Here is a 14204-nt window from a genome sequence, read left to right on the forward strand (position 1 = left end):
TAGCAGAGTTTTAGAAGGCTAATGATGCAGCAACAGGAGCTTCAAATTCATTTTCAGGTCACAAACTTAAAAGCAGTTAGAGTTTTCAAGAAGTTTAAGTGCTTTTTAATGCAAAGGGATTCACACTTCTTCAGTTTCTCTCACTCTCCCTCCCTCAATAACTTCCACACACACATTCACACGCACCAATCATCTTCCTGCTGTTTGCACCAGCCTGCAATTGTGAGTGCTCGAGACCATGAAACATTGTTTGTGTGCATTGAGCGTGTTTGTGCATCTCTGAGTGTGCGTTGGCATGATACAAATGATACATAAAAGGAGTCTTATGTGCCGTGGGGAAAGAGATAAAGGAGAGAGTGCACTGCATGGCGTCTCTCATCTCCAAGATAACACAGGAGCATCTTTGTGTGTCCGTGAACAACAAAACTGCAGTGGCAAGAATAAGGAGACATAAGTGCTGGGAATAAAGCGAGTAAGGAGGGTGGGTACAATGTCTAATAACGGTACGATCCAACGTGAAAGTCCGTGTGCATCATCACTGAGTGTAGTAGAGGCAGTGTGAACAAACACAACCTTCTCCCACATCCACTTACTTTATAACCCTCGCTCTGTGCGACTGGCTGAGTCAGGCGTACACGTGCCTTTTGTGAGAATAATAAACATGACAAAAACACGGGAGTACAGATTCGTACTAAGATCATTAAGTAGTTTGCCTCTAATTGACCCCAGGGAAGAGTTGAGAGGGCAGGAAAACATTTTGGATGACACAAGCACTCAGAGTCACTCTTCTGACAGCTGGGGTAACAGGGAAAAAAGAGATGTGGGAGGAGAAGAGGTGAAATTTGTGTTTGGAGTGATTTGTTACTGGGTCACCCTACTTCTGCAGTCGACTTTGATAAATAGGTCATCGCTTTTTGCTTCAAGCTTTCTATCTGCAATGACTCATATTTGTTAGAGACCAAATATTTGCCTCCTGTCTCCAGTTAACATCACGGATGGTTCATGTACATCTCAAAGTATGTGACTTTAAAGGCTTGTGACTTCTTGACGTTTCTAACCTATAAAGTCAGAGTGAAGCAGGATTCAGAGCTTCTGTAGTGTGACATATTTCCAGATGAAATGTAACGTGGGCGCATGGATTTAAACACAGGTCTGACGACAAAAGCTAACACATACTGGTTACGCTGCCAGAACCACATTTAAAAATATTTATATATTAAAATATGCTTGCTGAAAGTTATTGGTTTGCTTGCTACCCAAGAGCTTAATGGCCAAGTGCACTTTTACCACAATCAGAATCAGCTTGATTGGCAAAGTATGTGGACACACGTATGGAATTGGGCTCCGGACATCTTTGCAATGGTGCAAAGAAGTTGGAATAAATGATGGAGTCAGTAAATGATGGATAAGATATTTTAGAGACAATGGACAGATGGCAACAGCCAGGATAACAAACTTAAGGCTTTTTATGTGGGAATCCAAAATTCAATGACTGACATCAGGGTGGTAATATGTGACTCTTACATCAGTGGTCCCCAACCCGGCCACAGACCGGTACCGGTCCATGAGTCGTTTGGTAACGGGCCACGAGATTTGAGACTCGGGTGTTAAATTCATGGTTTTTATCGGTTTTTAGCGTTATTTTTTTTTAATCGTTTTTATCGTTAAATCGGTTACCCTGGGTCTTTTCCCGTGTGTTATGAATAAATCTTCTTTTTTTTTGGTACTGGTGGTGGTTTTATTTTGTTGTATTTATCCGTAACACCTCAAAGGCCGGTCCATGGAAATATTGTCGGACATAAACCTGTCTATGGGGGAAAAAGGCTGGGGACCGCTGTTTTAGATAGAATCTGTGGCTTGTGTACTACAGCAACAGGCTGTAAAGAAGAAGGAGCACAAAATCACAGATCTGCAGAACATCTCGTTATGGTGCTCAGTGGAACCAAGTGGATACTTCAAACTTTTTTAACAGCGTCCTATAGGCCAGGTCCAACAGCAGCAACAATCCCAAAGGTATTTTCTGCCTGGTATAGGTTACACAGCAAAAGAGTGCTGTGTAACCTATATTTAGATTAGTTTTCATGTTACCTAATAAGCTATAGTTTAGGATCTATCTGCACTCTCGCATAAAAGGATAAAGTCCACAATCTTTTTTAAGTGAATGTCAGCACAAGAGAAAATGGCAGCAGTCCTCTCAACAACCCTGCAATTAGTTCAAATGTGTTCAATTACTCTGTGTGTAATGAGTTTTACTTTTTTCCAAAGCCACCTCTGCTTTCTTGTCTACAGTGGAAAAACCAATAATGTTCATCTGTTTCCTACCCCAGCAATCTATGCAGTGCTCCACTTTGTCCTGTGGCTCAAAAACGGAACAGTTTGGATGGTGAATACATGTACATACATTGTCTGTCAGTTTAGATTCAGTACAAATAGCCTGAAAAGTAAAAAAATAAAAAAATAAAAAAATAAATCCTTGAAACAGATGCAGATGAAGAGCTCAGAAACGAGCGAAGAGCAAATGAATATCTGGGACAGAGGGAGGTGATTCATGGTGCACTGACCCTTAAATGTCATGCTGTGAGTTGCTTAAAACCATTTCCATAACCAAATATATATATATACATACATATATACACACACACACACACACACACACACACACACACACACACACACACACACACACACACACACACACACATACATATATATATAGTAGATGGTAGACAAGGCAGTCTTAAGGCAAACACTTATTTTTCCTTCTAAGTTGATAGTTATGTTTGGATGTTTGTTTTCTGGTTATTGATCAGTAACAGCCACTGGACATTTTCTCCCTGTGGGAAAAAATGACTACTATGTACATAAATATGAAACACACTCCTCACTCACACCTTGCCAGAGGTGGAATGGGGCACTGTCTTACAGAAGTTTCACACCTTGGCCCAGGCGATAGTAACCACCTGCACTTTTTGTCACAACTTGGCTAATGTGAAGACTCAAATGATTAATAGTAGGTCAATGACTTTCAGGATCGCCTGCAAGGGGGCAGTTGCCACTTGAGGATAAATGCCTACTTAAGACTCTCCATCAGTTGTTTTACAACTGACAAAGACTCTTGAATGGAGACTAGAAATGTTTTCATGAACGTAAAGAAGTCCAGTTGCCTTCTTTTCAAGCACATGAGACAACAAAGAACCCCACACCTGGACAGTATGGGCCCCTGAAATGCCCTCTGACTGTCTAATTGAAGTAAAATAAAGAGCAACAAAATCTGAACACAAGAGGTCTGAACACCTTGGAGATCCACATTATATTTCTAAAAGTATTCATTCATCTGCCTTCACACTTATATGAACTCGACTGACATCCCATTATTAATCAATAGGATTTAATATTATGTTGGTTCACCCTTTGCAGCTTTAACAGCTTCAACTCTTTCAAGGTGGCTTTCCACAAAGGTTAGTGATGTTTAGGAGTGTGTGTGGGAGTTTGGGGCCATTCTTCCACAAGCACATTTGTAAAGTGAGACACTGATGTTGGATGAGAAGGCCTGGTTTACAGTCTCCACTCTTATTCACCTGCCTTTATAGACCGTGCTTTGTAGACCGGTAGTCATGTTGGAACCGTTCCCCCAGCAACCAGCAAACCCAGACTCATCTATTGGACTTCTAGACAGAGAAGCGTGATTTAGTAGTGATGAAATTTCACCAGTGGACTGGCACAAGTTTCATCCTATCGCTTTACCATGATCCATTCTTTCACAAATATTTTCACATGCAGTCTGCATGGTGCTTGAGTTTATCCACCTTTGACCATGGAAGTGACTGGAGCACCTGAATTCAATGACTGGGATAGTTGAGTGACTACTTTTATCAATACAGATGTTTTTTGTACAAAATCAACGGAATAATGAACAACTTTTTGTCTATCTTCCCCTTTCTTTAAATCTAAATTAATTTGCATTTTCACTTTTACCCTGTTTCTGTCCACACTGTCCAATTCTTATACTTCCATTAACTCACTGAAAATATAAAAACCCAACATCCATTGAGCTGCACTCAGACAAACTTGACTAGCAAACCGGACACAAAGTTGATATATTGATACAGCATTATGTAAAATAATTTTAGGTGGACTATTCTCTTTGTTTTCGGTCCTGCATCATAGAAGTGGGTGTTGGGTTGATGGTCGGGCCATGCTAATGGGCATTTCGAGTTCCTGAGGGGGTAAAGAGTGGGCCTAGAACTTGTTAAAACATAACCATTCTTTTTTGTTCCCTACATGTTAAAACTAAAATGTGAGATGTGGGTGTGCTGGATTTGGAGTTGTTTAAAAAAGCTGTACTGAGTCATACTTTTAGCAATGTAATTTGCAGATGACACAACTCTGCTGGGGCTCATCTCTGGGGGGGGGGGGGGGGGGGGGGGGGGGGGGTGAGTCTTCCTACAGGGATGAAGTAGAGCAACTGATAGCATGGTGCACAGACTACCTGATCAGACCAATGAGCTCACTGTGGATTTCAGGAACATGGCAGAGCAGGCAAAGAAGACCCAGCAGAGACTCTATTTCCTGAGTGTCATCAGGAAAAATAACATCTCTCAAAAACTGTGGGTGTCCTTCTACCAATACTCTATTGAGAGCATCCTTTACTACTGCTTCTGTGTGTGGTTTTCAGCTCCACAGCAGCACAGAGAAAAACACTCCAGTGAATCATTAAGACTGCCCAGGAAACCATCGACTGTCCTCTACCCTCTCTTGAAGAACTGTACAGGTCCCACTGCCGTAGGAAAGCCAAGAACATTAAAAAATGTACTTGGCTGAACAGGAGTCATAACAGGAGCATTAAAGCAAGTAGCCATCAGGGCATTAGACACCACCTTGCACCATGTGTAAAAGACGTGCAATATTGGCACACATGTGATGGTGTTCCCATGCAATTGTGTTACCGCCTCCGTAAGGAAGGCACCTAATCTCCCTATATTTCATGTATTTATAATGACAATAAAGATATAGAATGTAACAGCATTCAATGACAAATATATTTTGTTCTTAAGTATATTCTCAAACAATAGGGGGGTTAACCTGTAAATTCTGTTTATGATGAATGTTCTCTGCTTGACTTTGACTCTTCACATGATTATATTATCATCATCTGTGCTTTTCTTTAGTAATCTTACTTGCAGTTACTCTTTGTATAAAACTAATAGTTTTCTTACTGCTGTCTTCCTTGTTTTCCTGTCAGTTTATCTTCATCGTCTCCTGTGTTTTACTTGGCTGCATCGTTATCCTAACTGGCTTCACCTGTGCTTCATTCCTCAGCTGTGTCTAATGCCCTTGTCCTTTGTCAGAGCATCTATTTCCCTCTTGGTGTTTTCCTATTTTGGATTCTTTTTTTTTCTTTGCTTGTGGACCTTTGGACTCTGTGGATTTTTTTATCAGCTGTAATAAAACGCTTCTAGTTCATCTACCTGTCTCAGAATCCTGCATTTTGCACTTACGCCCTAATCCAACAAAGATGTGGCATCATGTCATTAGCGGGGTGTGAAATTCCACACAGTGAGAAATGCGAGATAGAAGCTGCAGGGTCTCTCATACGAGACGCCCTCTCCCACCCTTCCACACCATCAGATGCAGAGTACACACCATCACATCGCTAATCAATGTACGTGCACCATCAGTTACTGGTATGCACAAACCGAAACAATCCAAGCACACAAGAGGTGGTTTGCTCTGAGTAAAACATGGTTAAAATAGGTGTTTAAATTCCACGTTGCTGTATCTGCTGATGGAAATGTAGGAAAAAGGCACATGCTGCCTTCAGGGTTCAGGCCTGCTTCATGTTATGAATATAACATGAAGTTCAAAGCAACTGGGTTGTTGAGCAAGAGGTTTCCAGGTTCAAACCAATGACTGTAGAAAACTACTACTTTTCTGCAGTCATTGGTTCAAACCAGCTGGCTTGTTGGGGCTTTTCTGTGTAGTCTCCATGTTTTCCTTGAACATGCCTGTGATATCTCCTCACACAGTCCAAACGTGCTTTTTGGGTTAACTGGTGATTCTAAATTATTCATGGGATTTAGTGTGAATTGTTGTCTGTCTCTCTGTGATAGGCCTGCAATAGATTGACAAGCGGTCCAGAGTATACGCTGCCTCTCACCCTATGACACTAGAGACAGACTTCAGAGAGAATGAAACTAGTTATCAATTCAATAAGTTAACGCAGGATATTTCCTGTACGTTCACATGACACGTGAGACTTTGCTATTAGAAAAATCTGAAGTGATTAAACACAAAATAGAGATGAAAAACAACACAGCTGCTGCAAGCAAATCAGTGGCATGAGTGTGTGTGAGAGGAAAAACATTGTACAGGAGTCTAGCATTAAAATACTCACTCATAAGTTACCATGGCAATATGCTCCGTAACAAGTGAACTATCTTCATAGTACAGGAAACTCAGGCTTAACCCTGAAATTACCAGGGTAAGATGAAATCTTGCTTCATAGTACAGGGACAGTACTGTTAGTTGGTGAGCCTATAGTCTTGCAGTCTTTGACAGCAGTAAACTAATCTTTTACTGCATTACCTTTTACATGTGCACGTGTGTTTACATGTGTTTTTGTATGTGCACAATCTTTCTTTGCACTTACCACTCCTGCTGCGCAGCATCCTGGCTGAGACGCCGTTGACTCTCCCTGCACTGGGCGGACTGGCCGTGGCATTTTCCACCGAGCTCACCTCATTCCCCTGCTGTTTCAGCAGGTCTGTCAGCGTCCTGGAGACCAAGACACACACACACACACACACACACACACACACACACACACACACACACACACACACACACACACACACACACACACATACAGAGGTTAACAACGGTGCTCAACTTATTTTATTTGATAAACCAAGTTAGAGTACAATAGATATTAAATGTATGTGACTTCTTTTTGTGATATTTTATTAATGAAATGCTTATTTTTCTTTTAAATTTGACTCCTCATCCAGTCAATTACCCTGATGAAATCATAACAGAATTCTCAATAAAATATATTGATTACAAAAATTGGGGACTTGTGTTTCATTATGATTTTTTTTTTTTTTTTGTTTTTTCCACAGGAAACAAAGACAAGCAATACTGTAAGAAAATTTAAGTACTGCGTAAGTAATTTAAAGGAAAGTTTAAGTAATTGTGGGTCATGCATAAATAAATGTGTGTATTGCACAACTTCATGTATTTTACCGAAAAGAATAATGATATTGTAAGTGGTGCCTAAATTATGGAATAAGCAAAGAAGACACAAATTATACTATGAGTAATTGTAAGCATTGTGTAATTTCATGGTAATATTTAATGTGCGAAGTGAGTGGAAAAATATTTTGAAATATAATATAATAATGTTTTTCTGCTAAATGACCATGCAATGGTACACCACCTTAAAATTACATATGCAGTATTTATAGGTAAATATAATTTCATGGTAATTTAATTTAAAATACACTGAAATTCCATTTAATTACAGAGGAATTACACACTCGGTTGTGGGCTGTATTATGACCAACAAACAATTTGAACCAAGCCACAAACATAGTGTTAAGTACATGTGTGCACAAATGACCATGGAAAAAACATTTTTACCACTTTGTGTCAGGTCTCTCTGCATGTACATTATAAAGCAAAAGATTTGTGTCAGATTGGAAGACATTAGATGCCGCTGCCTGTATTCTGACAAAGTTAACTGTTTGCATCTTGTTACATTTACTGTAGGAAATATGCTTATATAATTGAGCCTGAGCAACATATTTTTATTTTCAGGCTAAATCTCAGCCAGCTGTATTGACTGGCGGCCTTTTTGCTGCTTGTCGTGTTTGCAATATGTTCACATTGAGACTTGGCTCTAGAAGAGTTTGAGTGCAAGAAATACTTCCAAACAAGTGTGAGTGCAAGTGTTCATGTGCACACACACACACACACACACACACGCACACACACACACACACACACACACATTTTCATATCTTAGTGAGGACATCTAATTGACATAAAGGCCTTCAAACTCGTGGGGACAGGCATTTTGTCCCTATGAGTGACTGTTTGTCTCCAAAAGTAAAGTGTCGTGCCAATTTTCTGTCCTCAGAAAGATGTCTAAACATGTACACTTTACACATACACACACACTTTACACACAGATGTATGTTTATGCACAGTTTGGGGGACTTACCCTTCATCCAACACATATCTGCTGCCTGTGTATTTCCCCCAAAAAACACTATTGACTCAAAACACTTGTAGTTAAGCTTTACAAAAGGAAGTCCACAGCACCACTCATACACACACATACACACAAATGCACAGGTATACAAGACACTGTCACGGCGAGTGAGAAGAGCCGTGTGGAAAAGGAAAAGGAGGATCCAAACGCAGGCAGTCGTGAAGGCGTGAAGGTGATTTATTGAACACAAAAAATAGAGAGGCAAACGGCAAAACGGAGAACTAAACTATACTGGGACAACTAAACTACTGAGCACGAACAAGAACGAAGGAAGACGATGGTACATGATGATGGCGGCAGGGAACACACGGATGAAACTGGGTCAAACTGACCCAGAACCGTGACAGACACAGTGCTGCGAGGCTGCCGGACACTGGCGCCACCGGGCCCTCTGACCACCACCAGGCAACGGGTGAAGCGTCTTGCCCAAGGACACAACGACCAAGACTGTCCAAGCTGGGGCTTGAACTGGCAACCTTCTGATTACAAGGCGAACTCCCAACTCTTGAGCCACGATCGCCCAAATAGTGCATGTTTGCTTGTCTTTGTGACCCACATTTGACTCCCAGCACTCGAAATGGTGCTGAATGATAAAGCCACTACAAAATATATATGGATGAAACACGTGGACAATGATTTAACAATAATTTCACTGAATGACTGGAACTACAGTACTGTGCAAAAGTCTTGAGTCACCCCTTATTTCTTTATAATTGGCTTCCAAGAAGCCAGACCTTCCTGTTGTTTTGAAAGAGGTCTTAAGCAATAGTTCTCCAGGCTTCCTGAAATGCTTTTCCAATTTCATTTTCAGTCCAGACCTGTACACGACCATTTTCAGATGGACTTTTTTCTCTTTGTTTGCATTTTTCATCCCTTTTTTAAAAGAATTTTGTATCAGCAAGTGGATTCTCAGAGCTGAAAACTTGGGATGTGCAGTGTGTCTTAAATAGTTTGAGAACATTGGACAATGAGGACAAAACAAATGGCAGGCCTTAAAAAAACTGTCACCTGAGAGCTACAACAATGAGCATCTACAGCCATCTGTAAAACATGGTGGAGGCTGTGTCATGGTTTGGGGCTGAATTTCAGCCAGTGGTGATGAGGATCCTGTCAAAGCTGATGTTGATCCACCTTCCACAACTACCCAAAAGCATATGATTGGTTTCATTTTAGCATGATAATGATTCCAGACAGTATATGGAATATACCAGTGTTGTGTCTACTTAGCAAAGAACCAATTTTAGATTATATTTTGGCTGTGTTGAAGAATAAAGGTGATCATACCACGCTGTAAAACGCTCGACCTATTTCCTTCAGTTCTTCATAGTGAAATATAAAGATATGAGGGGTGATCCATGGCTTTTGCACAGTACTGTAAATGCTTGCACTGGAATCCAGACACGACTCATCTTCAGTTCTTCATGCTGAGTCTAATTCACTTATATAAAAGTAAGCCAATGGTTAAGACTAAACACACTAGTTCCAACATTAATAAGACCCTTTCTCATTAATGAGTCTTCCATTCTTGGTTTCTCACTCTGAACTCATTCAACATTTCTCAACATTTGACACACGAGGAAAAAAACCCAAACGTCTTGAATCATTTTCTCTCATCTTCTTTCATTTCTTTAGTCTGTTTTTCTTTGAGTCTCGTTCTTTCTCTCTCACCCCCCTCCTTTCCTAAACTCAGTTCTAAATCTGACTCTTTGTCTTTTCCCTCCACTTCAAACCATACTGTTTGTCTTCCTCCCTCACCCTCTCTCTGCTCCTCATCCCTTCTGTGACTCACCACCACACAGTGCCTCGGGCCTCTGCGCACGCTTCTCTTGGCTCGCTGCTCAAACAACTTGCTGATTTGGACTTTTAATCTGCAACAAAAACTGCACCTGTCTTCAGGCGGTGTGGTGTTTATGGAGCGTTGGCTGAGCTTCATGAGAGTTTCTGTGGGTGCCTTTAAATAATGAAGACGTCTTTGTCGCTGGTTAAGAGGTTAATACTGGAGTGTGGGCTAGATTGACAAGAAAAGTCTGTAGTATCTGCAAAAACAACCCAGATGTGAACATTAAGAGGAACACATTCATTAATGAACCAGAATCAGTTGAAGTCCAGCTAGTGACTACTCTTGGACTTCATGTTTGTTTATTGGTTTACAACGGGAGTGTCAAATTCATTTTACATCCCGGGCCACATACAGCCCACTGAAACCAGGCCAGACCAGTGAAACTCCCCTTTCTACCAGTGTAAAGAAGTTACATATTTAGCTGTTTTTCTACACGATAAAGAAAAAGCTCCTGTGACAAAGACATAAATCTGTCAGCACGACTCTTTCGACTTAAATCTTAAGAAATAAATGTGTAAAATTATAATTACAAAAACAGAGGTTCTATTAGGGACGTAGCTAAGCATTTTGGAATTTTGGCATAATTTGTGAAAGTTGAAATTTCTTCGGTATTGAATAGCAGAAACTATGCTTTCTTGTCAGAGGTAATTTTTTTTGGCGGGGAGAACCAGCGGCTGACAACACTGTAAACAACGGTAGATTGTTGCGTCATAAGCAAGCGAATAACCCAAAAATAAAGATTTTTGATGGAAAACTGGTCTCAAAGCTCACTGATGAGAGAACTGTGCAGGAAGTGGGATTTGAATGGAATTCATTACAATGTTATTCAAACATGATGCGTAGTTTTGTCTTCTTTTGCTTTTGGTTCAGTGAATTTTGGTCGGAGAGTGACGAAACCTGCAGTTTCGGAATCCATGAGATGTTTCAGCACTTGCATGTCCATGTACGTGCTGTCGGGTGAACAGTGTTTTGAGTTTACATCTTTTCATAGAATCTGGCCCTCTGACCACCACCAGTAGGCAACGGGTGAAGTGTCTTGCCCATGGACACAACGACCGAGACTGTCGGAGCCGGGGCTCGAACCGGCAACCTTCCGATTGAGCCACGATCGCCCCACTTTAGCCATTGTTCCAGAGGTTTTGTAGTTTGTATTTTGCAGGATCTGACCTTAGGTTAAACTTTCTGATCTGTTCCCTCCTGGGAAGATTGGCAACCACCTTTGTTACACTACTTTTTGTATTTACCCAACAAACTCACATCTAGAAAGCTAATAAAAAAAACATGCAAAAGTATCCAGACTCCCAATGTAAATGCCTCTATGATATGAAAGGGCAGGCCAAAGCTCAGAAGAGTAGCTTTTACTTTCACTGGATTGCCCTAAAGTTCCCTCAACAGTGTTCCCTGTGAAAATTATTGTTTCTGCTCTGTACTCTTGGAGAAACCTTATGGAACCTATATGTGTATTATACTTATATATTCTGTAAGCTTCTGCCCTCACTGCGCTTATTATCCTTTGACATATTATATAAAAGTATTGTGCCTGAGATCAGAGAGCTCATCAGTTCATCCATCCTATCTCATCACATTAGAGCCACAGTGAAATGAGACTTCACTAATGTCCTGTAACAATCAATTAGTCCTCTCAGGTCACCCAGATTAGAGCGTGCACAGTGAGTCGTTCCAACAAATATTAACAGTAACTCTCGAAATGTGAAATCCTCTCTGCTGTATGACTGCACTGATTGAATGTAAGATGTTCTCAGTGAGTACATTACACCATTTCTGTACACTGCGCCTACAAGCAGTAAATATCTACTATGTAAACATTTTTATAAGCTCTTGGTGATTTTGGTTTTACGGCTTTCCCTAAAACATCAAACTGTGGAGTCTGAGTGATAAACATAATGACAGATAAAAATTCCTTCCAACCAGGTTAGCCGTTGATGAGTAGTGTTTGTCTCTGACCTTTTCCTGAAAGCGGTTAAGCTTCATGCAAATGGTAACCACATTGTAACAGATGTCATTCCACTCTGAGTCTTTCTTCCTCTCATTTTTCTGCATATGTTCAACACCCGTCTTCTGTTCAAAACCACTTTCTAAAGTCTGGACTTCTGCATGCAGTGCAACAAAATACCTATAACATTGGACCAGAGCTCTTCTCGCAACCTTAGCTGTCACCCCAACATTCCCATTAAAAAGAATGCAAGTTTACAGCACTACCATGCTTTCTGCACTTTTCAAACCTACATCCAAAGCTGAACGCTACATCCATCTTTACGCTGTCTATGATTTTTTTTTTCCTTTCAGGCAAGAGGACCTTCTTTTTTTGGTTGCTTTTTTCCACCTACTACTTTTAAAACAATTAAGCACTGCTCTGTGGAGATGTGTCAGTTTTTCTTTTGTCAGTGTATCTGGTCGCACCCCTGCCACTTGGGCTGGTGCATATGCAAATCAGAGAAGCTGAGGGCACAATAAGCAGGTCAGTATCTGCAGACATCTCTACAATATTTCAATGCAGGAGCACAGATTTTTACAGAAGGCACAGAACCGCTTGAATACTTAAGACTTTCTGCAAAAAAACTCTTCATTCAGGCTTCCTACAAGTGAATGTTCCCTTCTGTTGCCATTCTGGCAGCATATTTTTCCAACAGCAACATCAGTCATTTAGAAGTGAATATCAGAAAGTCATGAGAGCGCTTTAAGCTTTTGTGTGTAATGACCAATACACTGAGCGATTCAACAGGACTTACCCACCTCCATGCAGGCTTTTGCACTGAGCACTGATAACAAGCTGGAGTGTCATCATCATCGCTTTAGTCTGGAGAATGCAATGTCTGTGTTTTCTGCAAAGAATTTCAAATTCCGATTTGTCTGACCACAGAGCAGTTTTCCACTTTGCCTCAGTCCATTTGGACATTTTGCTTCCTTTCTGCATGATAGAGCTTTAACCTGCATTAGTGGATGGCACTGCAAACTGTGGGAGTGTTTGTAAGTTTTCTCTTTGACACGCTGCCTGTCTAAGATATTCTTTTATACCCAATCATGTTACTGACCTGTTGCAATATTTTTCATGACATTGATACTTTTTCTATGTTCTACTGTGAATAAAATAGGAGATTATGTGATTTGGATATCATTGCTTTCTATTTTTTGTTGCATTTTACACAGCGTAACAAATTTTTATTGAAATTGAACAAGCAAAGGAAAACTTACAAGAAGCTGTGCCAGTGTCTAGACAAGCACACTTCATGCAGTATTGTTTTTGACTGCTTCTCCTTTTTGGCCTGTTACCTGTCAGTCAACTTATGCATAAGGACAAGAACACCTTTCAATTTAGGAAATTCAACATGTTCTTTTATCAACATTAAACCTGCGGAAGTATTACTAATGGACAGACAGCATTTCTGCTTCATAACCCTTTTCAGTTCAAATTTTTCAAAAAATGATCCAAATGTAATAGAATAAAACTTTAACAGACAAACAGACAAAACTCTAATTGTTACGACTCAATTTTTTTTGAAATGCCTTGTTCGAGACATGAGAGATGTAAGGATGGCTATCTTTGATATTTTCAATTCCCAGCACCTTTACTCAAAAAGGGGGGGCGACCACAAACACAGAAACAACACAGTGCCAAACCCTTAAGTCAGTGTGCGTTGACCCACATTTAAGTGTGTGTGGGCCCAGTGAAGCCCGGGAGTGGTGAGGAGGAGGAGGAGAGAGGAAGGTAAAGTAGCTGCAGGGTGAAAATTGTCACTTCTGATGGAGCCAGGAATCTGTCAGCTTATATGTTCTTTCACTTTGGGAGGAACTGCGACGAGTGATGATGCAGGCACATGCATATGCACACTTTATCACATTTGTTTGCAAGTATGCATGCATGCAGACATGCTCACACAAACAGTGGCGACAGGTGAGAGGTGATAGAGAGTGACAGCTCAACCCTGGAGGTACTGAAAAAGTAGGAGAAATTTTGGAAGGTGGGGTTATGGAAGTGTAGGAGAGAGCGGAGGAAACTCAGAAGTAGTAGATATTTACAGCTTGTAGTGGCTTCACTTGCTTCCTGTCTGCAGTCTGTGTACGGGGCAGGCT

The 14204-nt window shown here is 40.7% G+C and overlaps 1 protein-coding gene across 1 annotated transcript in view; it reads right to left on the minus strand.

The window, feature by feature from the left end:
- The window catches only part of shisa8b (shisa family member 8b), a 34725-nt gene that overhangs the window by 11247 nt on the left and 9274 nt on the right, over positions 1-14204 (minus strand). The window contains exon 3 of the mRNA XM_026177173.1: positions 6650-6774. Within this exon, the coding sequence (XP_026032958.1) occupies positions 6650-6774 (125 nt within the window). The remainder of the gene's footprint in view (positions 1-6649; positions 6775-14204) is intronic.

The sequence above is a fragment of the Astatotilapia calliptera genome, chromosome 8, assembly GCF_900246225.1.
Source record: "Astatotilapia calliptera chromosome 8, fAstCal1.2, whole genome shotgun sequence".
NCBI lineage: Eukaryota > Metazoa > Chordata > Actinopteri > Cichliformes > Cichlidae > Astatotilapia > Astatotilapia calliptera.